Source organism: Octopus sinensis, linkage group LG3 (genome assembly GCF_006345805.1).
Source record: "Octopus sinensis linkage group LG3, ASM634580v1, whole genome shotgun sequence".
NCBI classification, from domain to species: Eukaryota; Metazoa; Mollusca; class Cephalopoda; order Octopoda; family Octopodidae; genus Octopus; species Octopus sinensis.
The window spans coordinates 74124136-74148512 of record NC_042999.1 but is presented as its reverse complement, the minus strand read 5'-3'; the positions used below and the strand labels follow the sequence as shown (position 1 = coordinate 74148512).

Below are 24377 nucleotides of genomic sequence, written 5' to 3'. Positions count from 1 at the left end.
AGCCACCATCGCACAAATGGCCCTGCAGAAGTTGAACGAATTGGGCTACGAAACTCTGCCTTATCCGCCATACTCACCAGACCTCTCGCCTACCGACTACCACTTTTTCAAGCATCTCAACAACTTCAAAATGCTTCAAAAACCAAGACGATGCCAAACACGCCTTCAATAACATCTTCGCCACCAGAACGCAGGATTTTTACGCTACTGGCAAAAATAAACTTGCTTAACGTTGGCAAAGTGTTGATTCTGATGGTGTTTATTTCGATTAATAAAGTTTTGTTTGAGCTGAGATATGTGCATCTGAATCTAAAGGTTAAAAACTGCAAGAACTTTCTTGACAACCTAATATATTATTGTGTCTAAGGATAGTTATTACACCAATATTAATAACATATGCACCAGTCCAATTCCACTCTTTATTCTTAGTCAATTGGTTAAATATCTATCTCACTAATCGAGCATTTGTTTAACTTGTTGGTTAAACTGTCAATTGGTGTTCTTTTTTTAGCTTTTTGTGGGTGGGGTTGTAATTTCTTGTTCGGCAAAGTTCTTAAATTGCCATTCACAACCTTTCCAGTGACTTTTGCTTTTCCCTTAAATAAAATCGGTCACGGCTGGTATGTATGGTAGACTGCAGGTCTTCCATAAACAACCTTGCCTGGACTTGTGCTTTGGAGGATAACTTTCTAGTTATAATCTCATGGTCATTCATAACCGAAGGGGGTCTTTACCCTTGATATATAATCTAATATGGATCCTTACACTATCAATTACTCAATGAAAACTTCCTATACCATCCAGGGAACTATAGTCTAAAAAACTAGTGGAGAAAATTACAGATCTTATTAACTGTATGAGATGGAAGGCCTTCCATTACAACAATGAAGAGTCTATCACAGAGAACATATACCATGAAATTAAATCAAAGAAATTCCCTCCCCAAATCAATGACTTAGAAGGCTCCGAAACAGATCTACTGAAGCTTATAAACAAAACCAAATTTCATAAGTCCTTTATCACTTTTCAACAGCAACTGAAAAAAGACATTAAAACATAAATTTTTTTTTTAAATGGCACTTTTTTCTGATGAAGCCAAGAACTTGTGCCTTGTCAGCAACAGCACATACTCACAACTCCTACATAACTTTGCCTAGGCTATTCTTATATATATATGTATGTATATGCATGTATGCGGGAGTGTAAATGCATGTCTGTATATATATATATATATATATATTTATATATGTATATGTATATTTATATGTATAGATGTCAAAATATATATGTATAATGTTACCTGTAAGCATGTAAACACCTATGTGTAAATGAGGATGAGGTACACATATTCATTATATATATATATATATATGTTCATTATATATATATATCGACGTGAAACTTCAGACATCGACGTGAAACTTCAACAATTCATGTCTGTAATGCAAGCCATATGCTACAAATGTGTCCCAGAGAGAAAGGCCACTGTACACAAGAACAAAATCCCCAGAGAGAGGAAAATTTTAATGAGACGGCGTACAAAATTTTCAAATCGCCTAAACAAACAGATTGAAAGCAGTGAAAAGTCCCGCCTAAAAATAAAACTGTTGGAAATCGAAAAATGTCTGCAACTCTCCCATGAAAAAGAAAGAGCAGACAAAGAAGCCTGGGCTATAGAAAACATAAAATCTAACCCCAGAGCTTTCTACAGGTATGCCAAAGAAACAGCTACAGTGCACTGTAGAATAGGGCCACTCCTCGAAAAGGATGGCACACTTACAGGAAAACCAATGAGGGTAAGTGAAATACTGAATGAGCAATTCAAGAGTGTTTTCACTCCACCCCTTGGGCATCTCCAAATCACCAATCCAACTGACTTTTTACCACTGCAGATATAAAATCAGAGGCGGCGACGATAGATTACATCGATATAAAGGAAGACGATGTAACCAAGGCTATAGATGAAATGAAAACAGACTCAGCTACTGGCCCCGATGGATTCCCGGCAATCCTCCTAAAAGCATGTAAGAGAGTCCTAGCAAGACCACTGCAGTTCCTCTTTCAGAGTTTCCTTGCAGCTGGCAAACTTCCAGGAAAACTGAAGGAAGGTAAAATATGCCCCATTCATAAAGGAGGTAGCAGAGCGGAAGCCAAGAACTATAGACCTATCTCTCTGACCTCACACATCAGCAAGGTCATGGAACGAATAGTCAGAAGGAAGCTGATCACCTTCCTTGAAGAGAATGACTTGCTGCCCGACACCCAACATGGTTTCCGACCAGGGAGAAGCTGTTTAACTCAGCTCCTACAACACTATGACTGGGTGCTGAAACGGCTGCTCAACCACTCAAATGTGGAAGTGATATATCTCGACTTTGCAAAGGCCTTTGATAAAGTCGATCATGGAATGATATGTCACAAACTGCGTGATCTCAACATAGTTGAAAACTGGGAGAATGGCTTCATGACTTTCTGAAGGATAGAAGTCAGGTGGTAGTAGCCAATGGGGCCACCTCCATTAACACACAAATAGTGAGCGGTGTTCCGCAGGGCACTGTTCTGGGACCACTACTGTTCATAATGGCCCTCTCAGACATGCCCCCAGCCACGCAGAGAGCCACGATCACAAGTTATGCAGATGATACAAAAGTTTCACAGGCAATACAGAACCCTGGGGACACTAAACACCTGCAATGTGAGCTGGACGAAATATACAAGTGGGCTGAAAAGAATAGCATGCAGTTCAATGCTGGAAAGTTTCAAGCTTTATACTATCAGCATGCAAAACTGAATGCAATACCCAATGAATACACTGGACCCGGAGGGATTGCAATCCCAGAGGCACAATCAGTGCGTGACCTGGGTATTCACATGAGTGATGACGCGACCTTTCATGTACATGTTGCTAAACTGACAATGAAATGTAGATGGCTGGCTGGATGGATTCTTAGAACCTTTAGAACAAGAGAACAAGAAACCATGATGGTCCTCTGGAAGACACTTGTCCTAAGCCACTTTGACTATTGCTCTCAGCTATGGTCACCATCCAGTGTCAAGTTGATCACAGAACTTGAGGCGATCCAACGAAGCTACACAAAGAAGATAGCCTCTATGCAGAATGTAAGCTACTGGGAAAGACTCAAGAGATTAAAATTATATTCCCTGGAGCATAGGCGGGAAAGATATGCCATAATATACATCTGGAAGATCCTGGAGGGAAGTGTCCTGAACTTTGGCATCGAGAGTTACGCAAATGCCAGAACTGGGCGCCACTGCGTGGTGCCTAGGACTCCAAACCTGCCATCAAGATGTAGGACAAGATTCTGTGATAGCCTGGGCTTCCGAGGCCCACAGCTCTTCAATATCCTCCCGAAGAACCTGAGAGACCTGCATGGGGTGGATACAGATGTCTTTAAAATGAAGCTGGATCTCTTCCTGTCAGGTGTCCCAGATGAACCAACTTCACGGCAGGAGGGGCAGATGAGGGCAGCTGCATCGAACTCTCTCATGCACCAAATAGCAGTTGCTAGAAAGCCTCCATGAAGTGAAACCAAGTAGCAACACCAAATGGCGGTGCCCCAGCATGGCCACAGCTCATAAGCTGAAACTAGAATCAATCAATCAATCAATCAATCATATATATATATATATATATATATATATTATATTAAATTAGAGATAAAACCACTATTAGGTAAATCATACAATGAAAAACTTAAGCCAATACATAAGATTAATTAATTTATATTATTCAAATATATCAAATTATTAAAAAAGATAATTAATACGTACACACTCACACACATACATGTATACGTACATGCAAATACACACAGACATGTATATATATGTATATATATATATATATATATATATACATATCTGTGTGTATTTGCATGTACGTATACATGTGTGCTTGTGAGTGTGTACGTATGTAGACATTTTGAACACAGGAGGTTTATGTCTATGTATTATGATAGTATGGTTGCATGCATTCTTTATCTTTTTTCTTTTTCTACCAATTAGAGCAACTTCTCTTTTATTCAACGGATTTTCATAGCATCTTTCACCATTAAAAACTGATGAGAATGCATCGTATCTCTTCACTCTGACATTCAAAACTCCGAGAACTATAATGACAACTTTTTACTATTTGTTCTAGATTATAACATATATAAATAATCCTCTATTTATCTAATATCGCAGTCTCATTCTTTTGTTTATTATTATTATTATTATTATTATTATTATTATTATTATTATTATTATTATTATTATTATCATGTATAAATTCTGTAATTAACAATTATAAGCTTTAAGCTTAGAAGCCTTCACCATGTTTTTGCAATAGAAAATAGTCTAATTATATCTAATTATGGGACATATAAGCTCTCAATGGCAAAGAAGGGGTACTAGTACATGTAGTACATGTAGGCTTATATGCCCCAATGTTAGACTATGTTCTATAGCCAATAAATAGTGAACGCTTATAATTATTATTTACAGAATTTTCCCTCATCACTGTTTCTTAATCTAACGCAGAACAAGCACATATTTGTTTATACAACATCATGAAATTATAGTTCTTAAATCTAACAGAACGAAGTTGGTGGGTAAGTTAGTGTAATCGATCAACACACTTATCACAAAAAGCTAAAGTTATGAGTTCAATTCCCACACATGCTAATACCCATTTTTTCCATCAAAGTCTTATATTCCCCAATATTGGACTATTTTCTATAGCCAATACATGGTAAATGCTTGTTATTTACAGAATTTTTACTCACCACTGTTTCCTAATTAAATGCTAAAACAATATATATTTAAGTATGAAAACATTTTTATACACACACATAGAATGTTCCTGTAACTTGGGATTCCTTATTCTAAGTAGACTGACCATGATCCTAGGAACAAACAAATATATACAGATAGATCGAAACAATACCAAACAGACATTGGAGTACAATACAATCATCTAACTCATTGGATCCTGTAAAACCACTCACCCCATGTCCCCACAGAAGACATATGTTAAATGATAGTGATGTGTTGGTAGTTGTGATGCTGAGGTTAATGATGATGATGACAACAACGACAACCAGGAAGAGGATACATTTACTATATCTTAAGCATATTTTAAACAGAAATGAAAAATGTGATTGAATAAAAGTGTGCCATTTTTATTTTACTATCATTAAGCATGTAATGAAATATGTAACAAAAGAATTATATACAGTGCTCAGGTGCACTATAACTCATCAGAAAAAGTAACCAAAACGGCATGAACAGTAAGCAGAATATGCACAGGAAGAGAACAGTGATAAAAGTCTTAAAGAAGAAAAAGAAAAAGAAGAAACATAGGTGGTGGGGCATCAGGTGTACTGTTGGTGGATTTCAGGAAGTATGGAAGTCTTAAAGGATGTAGTGTTTCAACTGCTAACAATTAAAAGCAATTTAAGCTATCCCATGCCAAAAGTATGGATGTCCTGAAAATAATATATATTATGCAAAGTAAAATATGAAATAGAAATATTATTATTTCTAAATCTCTCAAAGAGAGACATTCAGTAACAGTTCTTTAAAAAAAGTAACATCATCCCCTGTAAAGGTCTATGTCACTGTTGCTTTAACCCCAAGAAACATCGTTTCTAGCTGGCTATATCACACAATATCTGTGTCCTTATATTTTTGAACAGGGAGTTCAGCACTCCCACCTAGCACAAAACATCTGTGGACTAGTTTCTGGGTTATTGCTCTTTATCAACACAGATGGCATTGCAGAACTCATCATTCAAATATATAGTTTTCAAAGTGACACATGACACAGATATTATTTCGTATAGCCAGCTAGAAATGATGTTTCTTGGGGCTAAAACAAGAGTAACATCGTCCATTGCAGGACAGCTACATTATGGTGGTAAATGGCCTTTATTTTAAAGAACTGCCACTAATGTCTCTTTTTCAGAGATTTAGAAATAATATTCCTATTTTTAGATCAGTGACTGTGTGTCACTTTGAAAACTATATATTCGTATGGTGGGTTCAGCAACGAAATCTGGCCAAGCAGCTACTCTGTGTTGATAAAGTCCACAGATGTTGTTTTGCGCTAGGTGGGAGTGCTGAACTCCCTATTCTAAAATACAACAACACTGATGTGTCATATAGCCAGCTAGAAACGCTGTTTCTTGGGGTTAAAGCAACAGTGACATAGTCCTTTACAGGACAGCCACATTATGTTCACAAATAGCCTTTACTTTAAAATATGAAATGAATTTTGAAAAGTAATTGTCAAAGTTTTGTTTTTGTCACAGTGCCACTACAACTCAAACATACATAAAAACGTACGTGACTGGGAAATATTATACTTTATATTCTTATTATTCTGGTTATCGTCGATGGAATGTATACAATTGTGCTGGACGATGCAATTGCCATACCACTTATGTGACTTGTTCCAATACAAGTAAGTTGTTAAGAGTGTTTTTCTATATTAATACCTTGTGGCTGGATGAATGCTAGGGAAAATACAGTGTGTTCTTGGTATCTCAAATCTACAATGCATTTCACTTTCCTGTTAAAGTTGTTTTACTCTCTTTAAGTTATTTATGTATATTACAACTTTCCATCAAAGTCTTTTTAAAAAATTGAAAAGAAATGGTGAAGTAAAACTGTAAGAAATAAGTGTTTGATATTGAAAGGATTGACTGAACACGTCCCACTATTTCTTCATACTACTGAACTTGCACCTAATAATAATTCTTTTTGGTGAGTATAGTAAATTTTCAATGAAGAAGCTGGTAGAAACCATTTCACTTTATCTAGTCTCCTAATTTCTGAGAAATGTTTGGATATCATGACTTGTAATTAAACTTAAAAATAAAAAGTCAGCAGTGAATTGGTGACAAATACAAAGTGCATTACAGAAATTTTGAGACAATCTTTCTAGAAGTGCTTATAACTGTCTTAAATTATTGTAATTTTAGTATATCATTATGATACAACAAATAAATTGTCCTGTCAACTATTTTATTCCAGATGGAAGGAGTCAGTTGTAACAGCACTTTGAACACACTCTACTAAACACTGTTTGTTATAGCTGACTAATTTGCTGAATGTAGTCAGGACATGAAACCAATTTAGAAGCTTGCTATGCAATAAATGCTCCAGGCTACTTATAGATTAACTTGTATGAGCTGAACAATTGTTTTTCACTGGCACAAGAAGCCAGGCAAAGCAAGTTCCCCAGTAAGCTCATGACGAGCCCCTTTTTCGACAGCAAGGGCATCATTTGCATCCACTGGATTTTCTCTGGCCGTACAGTTAACAAAGAGTACATTGTGAAGGTTTTTGAGTGGGTTAAAGAAGAAATTTCATCACAGAAGGTCAAAGTACCTGCACCAAGACAATGCACCAGTCCACAATTCTATCACAGTAATCAGCTATTTGACAGAGATGGGCATCAAAACTGTCCCTCACCCTCCCTACAGACCAGACTTTGCTCCCTGCAGTTTGGTTGTCCCTCAAGCTGTAGAAGAGAAAGGCAGCTGTGACAAGGGTCTTGGATAGCTTCACTTTGGGGGATTTTCATGGAGCCTTACGAAGTGGCTGGAGTGCTACAAGTGCATTTAAGTAAAAGGATCTTATTTTAAAGAATATTAGAGTATTGTCCTTCTTTGAAATTAATAAATGTCTCTCCTGGAAAAGTTTCAAACCTTCTGGAATGCACTTTTGTTTTAGTCTCAAGTTTAAAATTCTGTCTGAACTTCTTACATTACAGGTTTATACAATAAATGTATTGGAGCTTAAATCTATCAGTTACATCATCCACTGGATCAAGCAAATATATCTATGTTTTGCTTCCCACATAGCCTCTTGATTTCAATCCCTACCACCTACCACTTTAATCCTTTTTTTTAGCCCTTACAGCCTGGGATGATACTATGTCACCAGCTGCCTAACTAGAGATCTATGCTTACATCTTAGTGAAAGGGTATGTGACCACAGCTGCATCATTTCCGATGAAGCAAACCTATTTAAATTATAAAATTATAATTGTTTGGTTGTCAGGCAAATGATTCATTAACTAATTATTCCAACAGGAAAAGATTACATGAAAATTAAACATGCTTAACTGTGCTAACTATTTACTTATTTATAGAATATTTATAATTTATATATTCACTTTTTTCTTTTTTACATCTTCAAGGTTGTGAAAATGGTGAGGTTAGATGTCCTCCCAGTCGCAATGAAACCAATTCTACAAATGTATGCATTCGTAAAGAAAGTATGTGTAATGGAGAAATTGACTGTGAAGGTGGCACTGATGAAAAGAATTGCGGTAAGAAAGATAGATATCTTGCTTTTTATTAGAGTATCAGGTGATTTTGTTTTAGTAAGTTTACCATCTAGACCAAATGTGGTTGCTCAGGCATATCAAAGAATCCATAAGTAGTTTATTTCACGAAATGTAGAGAACAACACTTCAATCAGTAATCCAATTTACAAACAAAAACATTTTAAATCAAAATGACCTCATCAAATAATTAAATCTTCACTGTAGTAAACAGCATAACAAAATCCATCTAAATTTTACCTTTTCATTCCAACCAGTTTTATGTCAATACAAAAAATGAATTCTATCAACCCTCATAAGTAGTTTTAATGCTGACTTGAAAATGGAAACTTGAGAAGCTCCAAAATTTAAGAAATGTGTAAATTTTCAAATATTCACAAAGAAGAGATGAAATAGGAAAATAAAATGTTGCATAGGAAACACAATTGCTTCAGTTGAACAAAAGGGTCACAAACTGTTGCATGAGAAGCAAAAAAAATCTTCAACAAAGAATATATATAGCAGGATTAGTATCGTTCATATTGGTAAAAAAAAAAAAGGTATTGCTTTACTTTGGAAAATAAACACTGAACTGGCAACGATTATTGCATGGAAAACAAAATATCTTCAAGTATGAAATATATCAGAGTGCCAAACATTGCATGGAAAAGAAAATAGCATCAGTTGAGAAGTTAAAGAACTGGGTTGCTAATTATGCATAGGACAGAAAATAGCTTCAATTTAGAGTTGAAACAGCTGGGTTCCTAACCGATGTGTAAGAGATAAAGTAACTTTTCTGGGGAATCTAAGTAGCAGAGTTACCAAGAGATGTATGGGAACTGAAACAGGTTGTCAATGGTATGGTAAATGAAATATCTCCAAATAGGAATTGAAAGGCCACTTTGCCAATTTCCTGACTGTGGCATGCAGAATAATAAAAATGTTGAATTGAAACACTGGGCAGTAAGCTATTACATTAAAAACAAATTGCCTTCAGCAGCTAATTGAAACTGCTAGATTTTCTCAATATTGCATAGAAAACAAAATAACCTCAAATCTTTATTGAAACAATTGGTTTGGCATTTGTTACTGAATATTGAATCATCTGGCTGCCAGCAACTGCATGGGACAGAGAATACCACTAAATGTAAGGAGAAACATTTGGCCTTCCAAATATGTAGAAATAGCTTCAACTTGGAATTAAATGAACACTGAACCAACAATTACATAACAAATAAAATGGATTCAAAGGGAAATTGAGACAGCTGGGTCATCAATAATTGCATTGGTACCACATTTGATTTAACTAAAAGCTGAAACAGCAGCTGTATTATCAACTACTGAGTGAGAAGAAAAACTGAAGTGGGAAGACTGCCAACAGCTAATTGGAGGAAAGTAGCGAGCAACAGCTGTTAAAATAGCTGGGCTATCAAGAATTGCAACAGGAAAAACAGAATTACCAACAGATTCAAACAGTTGGTAAGCCAACTAATGCATGAGAACCCGTATAATTTCAATTGATAAACAAAACTGAGTGTCCAACTTTACATAGCAAATATAACAGCTTTGATAACAAATTAATCAGCTAAGATACCAACTATTTTAGAAGATATAATTTCAACAGATAACTGAAACAGCTGGCTTGCTAACTGTTGCATAGGAAACTTGTGATCAAAAGAGCTGTTTATAAATGTTGCCAGAGTAACAGCTTCAACAGAAAATTGAAACAACAGGATTGAAAACTATTGCATGGAAAACAAATTATCTTCAACTTGAATTTGATAAATCTGACTTACTACATTTATGAGGGGGTGTTCCTTAAAGATTTCCCCTGACCCACTTCCCTAGAACTGTGATAAATGAAACTTAGCATAATTATTAGTCCTTCTCTACATAGCCACCACCAACGGTGACACATTTCTCCCCTGACTTTATGCAGCTGTGAAGACCTTGTCAGCAGAAGTCGGTAGTTTGTGTCTGGAGCCAAGACTTTATCTTGAAAATAAGTTCATCATCATTCAAAAAGTGCTTCTCCTTCAAAAAAGACTTTATGGAGGTGGAAGTCAGATGGTGTGAGGTTGAGAGAGTAAGGGAGATGAGATAGGATTTCATAGTCACAGGAATGTGCTTTCATCTGAGCAACATGCGCACTGTGAAGTGGAGCATTGTCTTAGAGGAGGTGGATTCCTTTGGTCAACATGTCATGCATCTCTGCTTTCATGGAATCCTGCAATTTCTGTTGCAAAGAAGCATAATATATCCCATTAATTGTGGTGACCTTTGCCAGAAAATTCATCATGCTGGTCCCAAAATACTGAGACCATTACTTTGCATGCTGAAGATTGGACACAAGCCTTCTTTGGAGGTGGTGAGTTATCATGCTTCCATTGCTTTGACTGGACTTTAATCTCAAAATCATAGTGATGGACCTATGTTTCACCCTGTGGGATAAGTCTTCTGAAAAAGTGAGCCCCGTTGACACATTGTCAAAATAGCCTAGAGGCAATTGACTTGTTCCTGCTTCAGAAAACGTGTGAGCATCCAGGGAATCTATCGTGTAGACAACTTCCCATGTGCAAATGGTCATGAATGATTTTTTTTTCCACAGACCCTACACTTCAAAATCATCATCATCGTCGTTTAACGTTCACTTTCCTTGCTAGCATGGTTTCGACGGTTCAACTAGGGTCTGGGAAGCCAGGAGGCTGCACCAAGCCCAGTCTGATCTGGCAGTGTTTCTTCAGCTGGATGCCCTTCCTAACGCCAACCATTCTGTGAGTGTAGTGGGTGCCAGACGAGGCTGGCAACTTGTCTTCACTTTTTGAGCTAGTTGCCAAATAGTTATGTACTGATCCACAAAATTGTGGCTTCCACTTTATGGATGATGCTGTCATCAATGGTGGAATGGGGCTGTCCAGGAATAGAAGCAGTTTCTACCTATGTCCAACCACATTTGAACTGGCAATGCTAGTGCTTGACTTATGTCACATGATGGTGCATCACCACCATAAACTTCTTTCATCTCATCGAAAGTTTCTTTTGGAGTGCAACCTTTCAAATACAAGAACCTGATAACTGATCTGCATTCAACTGCCCCTCTTATAATGCTTTAGTCCACTTCAACAGCTGCAAAAGACAAATGAATACTCGTGGAAAGCTGCAATTTACAATGTAACATGTAGAGACATGTACATTCCTTGTGCATGAGTAAATCACAGCTTCAACTAGTATTTAAAAAAAAAAGCTAAGTTGCCAGCTTGAGAAGATGCATGAAGCTAAGTAAAATCGTTGACATCCACCCATATATACAGACTTGTCCTTTACAGATGCCAGTGTCACATAAAATGTACTCATGCTGCTGTGTAAATGCACCCATGCCAATGGCACATAAAAAGCACCCAGCACACTCTGTAAAGTGGCTGGAAGTTGGAAAGGTACCCAGCTGTAGAAACCATGTCACAACAGCCAATTGGAGTCTGGACAGCTTCTTTACTGGCCAGCTTCTTTACTGGCCAGCTCCTCTCAAACCGTCCAACCCAAGCCAGCATGGGAAATGGGTGTTAAATGATGAGGATGGTGATGTTAATGACATATACATACAATGGGCTTCTTTCAGCTTATGCCTACCAAGTCCATTCACAAGCCTTTGGTCATCCCAGGGCTATAGTAGTAAGTAGACATTTGTTCAGGGTACCATGCAGTGAGACTGAATCGAGGACCATGTGGTTGACAAGCAAACTTCTTACCACACAACCACTCTTGCACATAAAAAACAATATTATTTTAATAATAATTTGAAACAATTAATTCAACTAGGATTTGAAACAGATCTATTGCCAACTATTATAGAAGACACAAAATAATTTCAACTGAGGAGAAAAACAGCTAGTTTTCTGTTATGTCTTGCTCGACACTGATATGTCCTGCGTTATAACTATGTACTTCATCATCTGCATGACTGGCCCGAACGGCATACCTCAACGACTGACTCCACTCCTCATAGCTGTCCACTATTTATTCTCTCACTCAGAGGTGTCCTCCACAACACCTCCCCTTTTGAGATTTTTTTTACACACAGCATTATTTTTTTTTTTTACATTTTCCATTTTTTGTACACACGGAATTATTACTTTTTCATTTTTTTCTACATTTTCTTTGCAGGACAAAAAAATTTTTTTTTTTTTCAATTTATTATCACAGGAAAATTAATTATTACATAGAATTCTCTGATCAGCAATTATTATTATTTTTTCAACTCTATGTATTACACAGAACAACAAAATCTTTTTTTCTCCAGAATGTCCCAGGTAGTACCGGCTCTACATTCTTACCAGTAGTGCTACAAACGCATAGCGACCTGACTGAAATCCTTCAAATAGACTTATATTATTTTAACTCCATGTCCCAGGTAGTACTTCAGAAATCCTTCTTCATTAGAATTTTTTTTTGGCATCATATTCTATTATTTCTATTTCACACATAAATAAATTATTACATAGAGTTCTCCGATATACACCTATTGGCAATTCTGTTTTTTTCGACTCTGTGTATTCCACATTCAAACCCTGCTGTTTGAATGTATGCCACAGGTAGTACCAGCTTTACATTCTTACGAGTAGTGCTATGAAAACATAAGTAACCTGACTGAAATCTTTCAACAGACTTGTATTATTCTTTTTCTCTGTGTCCCAGGTAGTACTCCTTTGTTCAACAGAATTTTTTTTCTATCATATTCTATTATTTCATAGATTTATTTTTGTCACTGAATTTTTCCTTGTTGTATCCTGTGGTCATTGTTGTATCCTACCTGCTTTTGAATTCTTGTCACCGAATTTTTTCTTATTGTATTCTGTCATCATTGTTGTATCCTGCATGTTTTCAACTTCTCATTGTTACATGTTATATCCTGCACATGTCCGAAACCTTGTCACCACTGTTATGTCTTGCTCAACACTGATATGTCCCACATTATAACGACGTACTTAGTCGTCTGCATGACTGACCCAAATGGTATACCTCACTGACTGTATTTCCTTTATTCGGCATGTAGGCCATAACACAGGGTTTAACAAGGACAGACAAAGCACCACAGTGGAGACAATAAACACAGAACAATGAATGAAGGATTGATAATAACAATGAGGATGAAATGGCTTGCCTACTCCCCACTCACAGGCAGTATCATTTAAATGTTTTTCGTTTAACATTTATAAATCAGTTTCTTTCCTCTTTTTTCCTCTTTTTTCATCTGTTTTTACAGTTTTTAAATATTTACTTACTTTTTTAAAAAATTTTTACCATTTTATGTACAGCAACAGGCCGTCATATTCTATTACTGATGGCAAATCGTCAAACTCAATGCACACTCCCGTTGGGTCTATCTTCTTTCCAAACAGTTCTCATAGTTTTTCACATCTTGCATCATCAATAACAACTGCTTTGGTGCTTTCTGGATAGTATTCCATCGTTAGTTTCACACTTATAACTGTTTTCATTTTTGTGATTTTCATCTCTATCTCTGTTCTTTTCACATATGCTACCATATGCCATTTATGTTTTGGTTCCTTTTTATTTGTTTGTTTCTGTAATCCCACCTGTTTTTCCATGTTGGCTTCCTTTGATGTTGTTGATATCTCATGTTGTGCTTCTTGTTTACTCTCCTTTTTTTTCTTTAGTGGATTCTTTGGCGGTGAGTCCATGTCTTCTTTCCTTTTCTTCTTCCTATCCACCACCGTATACTCTTCCTCCATCTTCTCTAGACACTTTTTACATACTGAGTTCATTGCTTCGGCATTTTGCTCCTGCTCGTCACCCTGCTACTGTTGTTCCTTTTTACTTTTATCATCATTCTGGGGACACCTTGCTTTCATGTGTCCCCCTATGCCACCTCTACTCTCAATTTCATGTCCTCTGGTAGTATTACCTCCTCACTATCTTATGCAAGTCTTGTAAACTGACTTGGATAGCCACTTCGAGGCAATAGCCCCACCAGTTTACCTCTTTCGTCCTTGTCACTTTCAACACATTCACGTACTCCTCAATCTCTGGGGGTACTCTGCTAATCCTTACCCTGGCTACTCATTTGTCACAGTAAGTCAGCAGAAGTACCCACTCTGGTGTCCTTAGCACCACAGTGGAGTGGTTTATCGTTTCTTGTTCACTAGCAAACCTCATTTCCACTGTGCCGTGTTTCCTCACTCTTGTGTAAAATGTTGTGAGGCTTTTTACCTCCTTTGAGCATTCCTCTATAGCCTCTACTGTGGCTTTTATTTATTTATTATTTTTTTTTTTGATGTCATGGACAGTGTTCTATACACCACTGTCCACTTCATCATGCTCACTGTTAAATTTTCTGGCGGTGTCAACCTCAAAATGGTTCCATCTTTCTCTGTGAGTCTGTTGAACTCCTACAACTTCCTCTGCTGCATCTTTATCTCTCATACCTGCAACACGTCAGCTGTCAAACGTCTTCCAGTGGCTGGAGCATAACTGCCAGCTGGAACTGGTTCCCACTCCATCCTCTGCTTCTTGTCTACTTCACCCATGAATGGGGAAGAAAACAATTGTAATTTCACAGACAAAAATAGCAACAACAATTCAACAGTTTAACAATGATATTCAAAAGATAGTTTCACCCTTACAGGAGACCTTCAATGAGTATATAGCAATTTAACTCACAATTTCACTCACAGGGATCAAAAATGATTTTAAAAAAACACCAAAAATAGCTCTGTGACTGACTACACTCCTTGTAGCTGTCCACTATTTATTTGTAGTGGAACAGCCCACTTCTCTCACTCAAGGAGGGTCCTCCACAACATTTACCAACTGTTTCTTGGGAATATAAACTGTTTTGAATAAAAACTGAAAGTGTTGTGTTGCCTATTGTAAATCTTGAAATTGAAACAGCTGGGTTGTCAAGTCTTACATAGCAAAACAAAGTAGCTTTGAATTGGAACTGAAATAGTTAAGTTTACAAGTCCTGCATGGTATTTAAAAAAGCTTCACATGGGAGTGGAAGCAGCTGGATTGCTCACAATAACTGAATGGGAAAGAAAATACTTTGAAATGGAAATAGAGATAACTAGGATATCAACAACATCTTGAGAATAAAAAGGTTTCAGATAAAAATTGAAACGACTGGTTTGCCAACTATTAACAGTAAGTGGTATCTGAATGGGTTTGGTTGTCAATGCTTACATGAAAACCAAATTAACAACGCTGAGAATTTAAACCCTTCAGTTTCCATCAGGGACATAAGAAACAAAACGTTTTCTTTAGGGCTTCCAACTGTTTCATAGGAAACAAAATAGCTTCAACATGGAAGTAAATCAGCCAGATTATTAACTATTATATGGGAAACATAAAAAGCTTTTATTAAGAAGTAATTCAGCCATCTTGCTAATCACTAAATGGGGAACATAGCAGCCTCAAGTAAGGAGTGAATCAATAGAAACAGAATAGCTTCAACAAGTTCAGGTTTTAACTGGATTGATTAAAAAAAACAAAAAGCATTTCTCACATAGCAGGCTACAAATTTAGTTGGCAAGTATAGTCAATTATTTCTTCCTTAGTACATGACAGGGATATTTAGTATATCCACAGTGGAGCAGATGAGAAAGCTTCTGCATAGTTACAGAAAAAACCTGAAAAAGGGAAGAATGCATTGAACAATGTACTTCTAAATGCACTATATCTGAAAACAGACAGGATGTATAACTTAGAATGGTCATAGGTCTACAAGATAAAGACTGACCCTGAGCTAAACAATAGCAGCAAAATAGATAGCTTTCCAGATTACAAAAGATTCCATGGATGATTTCTTTTTCCCAATTTTCTACTTTCAGCTTCATGTGCAATTGGACATTGGCAATGCAAAAATCTGAAATGCATCAAACAAGAACTTCGCTGTGATGGTAAAAAAGACTGTGATGATGACTCTGATGAATTCTATTGCTGTACGTAGAAAAATTTACTCGCTCTATATAAATATAAGTATACATGTGTGTATGTGTGTCCATGTGTTTGTAAAGTATATATGTATGCTTGTGCCACGTAAAATGCACTACTCACCTCACCTGTCCTTGTGCCACCTAAAAAGCACTAAATCCACTCTGCTGAGTGATTGGTGTTAGGAAGGGCATCCAGCTGTAAAAATCCTGCCAAAACAGTCACAGAGGTCAGGTGCAGGCTTCTGCCTGGCCAGCTAATGAAACGGTCCCACCCATGCTAGCATGGAAGGTGGATGTTAAACAATGATGATGATGATGATTTGTGTGTGTGTGTGAGAGAGAGAGTATGTGTGTCTGTGTGTATGTATATGTATGTGTAAACTGCATGTGTGTGTGGTTTGGGCATGTGTGTGTGGTGGGGACAGGGATTAGAGGATCAGGCTAACAATCATTAAGTAGTGAGTTCAATTCTCAGACCATGTTGTGTTGTGATCTTGAGCAAGACACTTTATTTCCCATTACTCCAGTTCACTCAGCTGTAGAAATGAGTTGTAACATAACTGGTGCCAAGATGTATCATCTTTTGTCTTTCCCTTGAATAACATCGGTGGCGTAGAGAGGGAAGACTTTAATGAATGGGCAACTGGTGGTCTTCTATAAACTACCTTGCCTGAACTTGTACATTGGAGGATAATTTTCTAGATGTAATCCCATGGCCATTCATGACCAAAGGGGATCTTTACCCTTTACATATATAAATGGCATGGTCTTCGGCCTCATAAAAATTTCTTGATTATGACACTAACATTATCTTGAGAAGAGAATTAGGAGGGATCTTAGATTGATATATATTCAATCTTCAATTCTTGAATACACAATTCCTACTTTAAATTACTTTTCCAAAACTATAATTACACCTTTCTCAAACAATTCATTTCCTCAGAATACAAAATCATTCACATGCCTTGCCAGAATACCAATCAAGTTCCTATTTTAATCATGTCTGAAAAATAAAATGTAGTCATATACTCACTGGTCCTCTTACTTTAGTGCAGTGACCAGCAGTACAATAAGTAAGGTGCATTGCTCAACATGTAGATGCATCTCCTCATCTTCCATCCCTTCAATTTTTGACTCACATTATGAAGTACATTAAGGAACATCTCTCTTCAGTGTACTACTCTGCAAAAATGTTGAGATGAATTCAAGTGTCATCTTGTTTGAATAGTTTTATGACAAGTGAAGGATACATGTTCATATATATATGATGAAACTTTATATTTGGTTTTACTTCTTTATGCTTAACATCAGTTATTTCTTTTACTTGTTCCTTTTTTTACCAGCAGAAATGATAGCACTTGGGACTTTTACTCTGATTACTATGTTTCCAGAATATGCACTTCCTCTGCTGCTTAGGTCATTACAATATTCCTATGTAAACCAAGTGTGCAGTTAGAGAATACAAATATCTTAACATTAAAATTGCTAACAATTTTGCATTGATATGTTCAGCAAAGTGTGCATAGATGAAAGGCTATATCCTATTTATACATACACATGTTTGCAGTTTTATACACATACATACACACATACACATGCCAGCACACACATAAGTAGAGTAGTGGCAAACATTGGTGTTGAGTGTAATCGTATGTGCATAAGCTGATATTGGTTATAGATTAATAAAATTAAAATTAATTTTTTGCTTTGTCTTGTATTGTTCTTTTGTTTGTTTGTTTTTTCTAGTTACATACATAAACAACACAATTCTAGTGTCCCACAATGGTTCATATGAAAATATTTGTGAAGACAACTTGAACAGTGAAAAAATTGCAAATCATTTGTGTTCCTCTGTTGGAAGAAGGTAGGAAAACTGAATAACACATTTTTCATTGTCCACTTCTTTGAAGGTGACAGTATATCATTTTATATAATCAAAAAGACTGCCATATGATTGATAATGCACCATAATAATATTATGTTGAGTCATATGGCATAGTGGTTAAGAGCGTGGGCTACTAACTCCAAGATTCCAAGTATGATTCCAAGGAGGAGGACGAAGATAAAATGTCTTGTCCAAAAATAAAACAAAATGTTTTGTAGTGAATATCAACTTAGAGAATATACCGCTATGCTTTTGAGGTGCAGGATTTGCATAATTTTCCTGAATGTATAAACTAAGTCATTTCACTTGCGAAAGTATACAATATCAAAATTGATTATCTAAATATATCTTATATCTTTCCAATATGTTAACATGCCATTCCAATATGTTAACTTTTTATATTTTTGCTTCAATCTATCTGTGTTGCCCTCTTTGTTTCTTTTATCTCTTTATCTTTCTGTATCAATTGATCTATATTCTTTTCTATCTGTGACTCTTTCTTTCTCTATTTATGTCTCTATTGATTTTTCTACATTCATTCTTATTTTCTCATAGTAATGGAACATTTGGTAATTCAATTGAGGGATTTGGTGTAAAATTCACACAAAACCCTTCAGACAGCAATATGGGACTGATTCCAGGATTCAAAGCAAATTCCTTTGAGTAAATATTTATTTCTGTTATTCAACATTTATGCCATGTTACAGTATGTTATATGCCATGCTGCATTTTTTCCTGTTACAGTAACCAAGTGGAATAGCAACAACTAGAAATGGAGTCCAAGTTTGTCACCTTGGCTCACTGAAAGTTTATGCTTTACTTAACAGAGAATTTATTTTTTGGTGATGGATTAAATTTGACTTTATTGATTCCAGTGATCTTTTGTTGATCCCAGATGAGTGATCCAAGATTTTAATGCAGGTTGAAAAAGGACATTAGTAATTATCACAAAGTATTTTGCTATTGCCCTATTAATTTTTCCAAATCATTGATCTCTTTGCCACATCAAATAATGATACCCATATTTGGAAAAAGTGAAAGAATTGGTTAATGCAGAGATGAAAACATGATAGATACTTTTATCATGGATGAGTTGTATAGATGGCTTCAAACTCTTTTCCACTGGTTAAAGAAAGCACTCATTGATTATATATTGCCTCTACTACTTGCAACGGTTAGTTGTGCTTACACATAATGTAAAATATCTCCTCCAAAACAAATGTATTTTGTGAGTGGGTGTTTATCTCTCAGCTTCATGACGTAAAACATGAAAAATCCACCCTAGATAGAAGGTCTGTTTATCACAGACAGCTTTTCCAATTATCTATTCCTAATTTGATCTATTCTCACTTCAGCAGATTTGAATTTACAATCTATGAGAAGATAGTCTATTATCTTATTTGTCTGCTCAATGCCTATTTGAAATTAGATGACGTGAACCAATTGATATTTTCATTCATGTTAATTTTGAAGTGACTGTGATAGAATTGAAAGCATCATCAAGTTATTAACATTGTTACCACAGGCAAAATCCAAATAAATACTTTCAGGCTAATGTGATACTCATCAGTTTTACAACACACCCACTGATTACAATGATGAACAGTTCTACTATGTATTAACTGATTTAACTTAGATGGTCAACATCATTTACAAAAAAATGCCTTGACAATAAACACAGTGCAGTTCTATAACTTATCTAGATGTTACTCTCTTACAATATGATTTGGTAACAGTATAAAGAAGTGATTTTAACATTGAAAAATATAATAATAAAACTTTTACTCTTCTCTGTAGGAAGTGCAAATACATGGTATTGGAATGCAGTAAAGAAGGTAAGTAACATATATATATAATACTTCCCACAGCATGGTACCTTAGGCAGGAGTCTTCTACAACAGCTCCAAGCTGACCAAAATCTTGTGAGTCATCACCATCATCATCACCATCATCATCATCATCATCATTATCATCATCATCATCAACATCATTATCATCATCATAATTTGACATCCGTTTTCCATGCTGGCATGGGTTGGACAGTTTGACAGGAGCTGGCAAGCCAGCAGTTTTGAACATGAAAGAATGTTTATAAAAGTCATGAGAGTTGTGTTTTCTTATTTTTGTAAGTATGTCCTCAAGTATTAGACATATGGTATGCAAAAATGTACCCAAGGTTGTTGTTGCAAAGATGATAAATAATCTTGTAGGTGTCTACCAAGTTACCAGATGTAGGAACTTTAATGTGTCCATGCCCAAGGAAGCAAAATGTTCAGAGTATTGTAGATACCTGGCAGCAGGTATTCATCTAGTTGCAGGATTTTGATATGCTGGGCAAGATAGAGGTTCCACACCTGTGATGCAAACTCTACATGCAAACATTTCATCGACATATACAGCTTTAAATAGATAGCAGGAGAGTGTCCAACAAAGGTCTTACTGAGTGATGCTAAGACACATGCAGCTTTCTTGACAGTTTTAGAGATGTGGTTTGTCCAATGCAAATCATTGTTGACAATGATGTCCAAGTCACATTCACTAGCAGACTTCTTAGGATTGGTGTTGTTGAGGGAGAATGTAAAGCTTGGGTTTTCCCTCACAGAATGCATGGTGGTTCACTTGTCCACAGCCAGCTCGAGTTGCCAATCAGTAATCCATTGCTACATTGTGTCCAGATCTGATTGCTGGAAAGATCTCTAGCATACAGGATCTGTTCTTTTTTTTTTATCTCAAGGTACAGTTTGACATCATCTGCTTATTTCAACACTGTAATAAAGTTGGCATCTAAGACATTAATATATCCTGCTAAAAAATACAGGGGTCCGAGAATAGATCTCTGTGATACTCCAGATGTCATCTCATAGGGCAAAGAATGATGCCCGAGAACTATGACTACTTCTTTTCAGCTTCTTTGCATACCCATTGCAAAGAGTTTTGCCATGAGTTGTTTGTGTGGCACAGAATTGAAGGCTTTAGCAAAGTCAAGATAGTTAATATCCAACCTATGAGTTAATAAATTGTAATAACATTTGGATTTTGGAAACACAGAATGACTCTCAGCTTCACTTAATCATAGTTTACATGTTTAAGTGAAGTTGACAGTCTTTGTGCATTTCTGAATGGTTAACATGTCTTCCACACTGCAATCCCTTTAGTTTTAGCACATGAACTCAGATCAAAATGCTTGCTATGCAAGTACATTTCTGTAATCTGTGTTTTACTTCTATAAAAGTGCTGTAAGCCCTTTCATTATAACCTATCATGTAAAGAGCTCCATCACTACTCACCTATACATAACTGCCAGTGATAATTCCTATTTTCTGATGCAGTTATTTATTTAAAATATCAAAAATTTCTTTATATTTTGTAGTGCCAAAACTTTAATCATTTTATTATTTAATTTTTATTAAAACCAACAACTGTGCTTTGTTGGTAGTTTCTGTTGACTAAACAACTCACAAAACAAAATTTGAATGCTTAAGCTTATCACATCATATATTTTCCTTGATGACAATTACAAAATACAACTGCAAATTATATCATTCAAGAGAGGATTTTATTAATTTCTTGTTTTGTGATTTCCAAGCATTGTCCTAAACAATCTTCCAGCATGCAAGCAAAAATAAAGGATTTTGCTAAAGCATGAGACTTCAAGTGCTTATATTTTAGATATTTCACAAGATGCAATTTAAGCCATTTCTGAAACTTTTTCCTACTTTATTTGTTGTTCTGACAACCTTTCAAAAAAAATTAACCCTTTCCTTGAAAATGGAAATGTTTAGTTTTTAAATATCTATTTAACTTGTTAGGAAGCATAGATTTGTCATTTTATATCCACGCAGAGTGTAGAAGAACAAAACTTTAAATAATGTCATTTGGTTGAATGTTTATATGATGGGTATAGAAATTAGTTACATTTAAAGCATCCTACATTAGAGGATCCACATTAATCAAGTATATATTTCTTATTTAGAAATTTATCCATTTATCCAATCAAAAATATAACTGTAAAAGTAAAGTACCCCTAGTTATTATTTATCAACAATTGTAGGTTTTCTAATGAATGTCAATGGTAATCATGTGTTCAGTCATGAAGGCAGTAACCAGAAGATTGTGATGAAGCAAGTGTACATTTCACATGCTTTCATAAATACATACATATATACAAGTATGGCTGCAACCAAAACCAGAAGAAAACAACTTAAATAAGAAGAATTTTCCATAAAAGTGTGTTTGTGTGTGCGTGCATGTGCATGTGTGTGTGTAACACAGTGTATACAAACATTAAAAAAGTAATCAATACATAAAGTTAATAATAATTTCTTACATAGACACAAGGCCAGAAATTTGAAGGAAAGAGAACAGCCACTTATATTGGCTCCAGTATTTGACTAGCACTTTGTTTATCAACCACTTAAGGAGCGGAATGCAACCTGAATCTTAGAGTGATTTGAACTCAGAATATAAAGAACCATAAATAAATGTCACACAACAACTTGCTCAAAACTTTAGAACTGAGATTTCTCAATAGATTCCTCTGAGATTTTCTCTGTTTTTTACTCAAATGAACAAACGTCTTTATTCTTAATTTATAGGTTGATGCATGTAGTTATGTTTGACAACCACATGGGTCCAGGTTCATTCACACTCATGGCATCTTGAACAAGTGTCTTTTACTATAGCCTTGGGCTGACCAAAGCTTTATGAGTGAATTTGGTAGACAGAACTGAAAGAAACCCATCACATATAACTATATATATATATATATATATATTTATATATAGAGGGCATAATTATACATACATGCCAGGAGGCATTATATATACCTGCCAAACGCTAAGAGGGACAATCAGTCATTTCTACCAAAAATATTACTAATCCCACCGAATGCAATTTTTCAAAGTAAGACATTTAAAAATATATAGGCCTGTATCACAGTGATTTCATACTTACGTAATCATCAGCAGGCCTGAATGTATTATAAATAAACAACGACCTTGCCTCGCTTAAGCCGAACAGCTAACTGATCAACATCAACGAAGCACATGGGTGAGTTTATATATATTACATCCGGGTGAATGGCAAACTTTTACAAAATTGCATTTCGGGAGAGGAAAAGTTTTTTCGGAATAAAAATTTTGCAATTAAGGACAACTACTTAATAAGGAAAACTTAACAAGAAATTGTCAGGTAGATAGCGTAAAAACCTCATAAGAGAAAAAATTTCGAAAATAATTATTTCTTATTGAACATATTAATTTATATATAGAGGGCATAATTATACATACATGCCAGGAGGCATTATATATACCTGCCAAACGCTAAGAGGGACAATCAGTCATTTCTACCAAAAATATTACTAATATTACTAATCACTGTGATACAGGCCTATATATTTTTAAATGTCTTACTTTGAAAAATTGCATTCGGTGGGATTAGTAATATTTTTGGTAGAAATGACTGATTGTCCCTCTTAGCGTTTGGCAGGTATATATAATGCCTCCTGGCATGTATGTATAATTATGCCCTCTATATATAAATTAATATGTTCAATAAGAAATAATTATTTTCGAAATTTTTTCTCTTATGAGGTTTTTACGCTATCTACCTGACAATTTCTTGTTAAGTTTTCCTTATTAAGTAGTTGTCCTTAATTGCAAAATTTTTATTCCGAAAAAACTTTTCCTCTCCCGAAATGCAATTTTGTAAAAGTTTGCCATTCACCCGGATGTAATATATATAAACTCACCCATGTGCTTCGTTGATGTTGATCAGTTAGCTGTTCGGCTTAAGCGAGGCAAGGTCGTTGTTTATTTATAATACATTCAGGCCTGCTGATGATTACGTAAGTATGAAATCACTGTGATACAGGCCTATATATTTTTAAATGTCTTACTTTGAAAAATTGCATTCGGTGGGATTAGTAATATTTTTGGTAGAAATGACTGATTGTCCCTCTTAGCGTTTGGCAGGTATATAATGCCTCCTGGCATGTATGTATAATTATGCCCTCTATATATAAATTAATATGTTCAATAAGAAATAATTATTTTCGAAATTTTTTCTCTTATGAGGTTTTTACGCTATCTACCTGACAATTTCTTGTTAAGTTTTCCTTATTAAGTAGTTGTCCTTAATTGCAAAATATATATATATATATATATATATGTCAGTGACTTCTAGAGAAAGTAGTGTGCATATGTGG

At 35.6% G+C, this 24377-nt stretch overlaps 1 protein-coding gene across 1 annotated transcript in view; it reads left to right on the top strand.

The window, feature by feature from the left end:
• The window catches only part of LOC115209480, a 447652-nt gene that overhangs the window by 372111 nt on the left and 51164 nt on the right, over window positions 1-24377 (top strand). The window contains exons 18-23 of the mRNA XM_036501652.1: window positions 6393-6466; window positions 8210-8341; window positions 16183-16293; window positions 18034-18151; window positions 18728-18835; window positions 19970-20007. Coding sequence (XP_036357545.1) covers window positions 6393-6466; window positions 8210-8341; window positions 16183-16293; window positions 18034-18151; window positions 18728-18835; window positions 19970-20007 — 581 coding nt within the window. The remainder of the gene's footprint in view (window positions 1-6392; window positions 6467-8209; window positions 8342-16182; window positions 16294-18033; window positions 18152-18727; window positions 18836-19969; window positions 20008-24377) is intronic.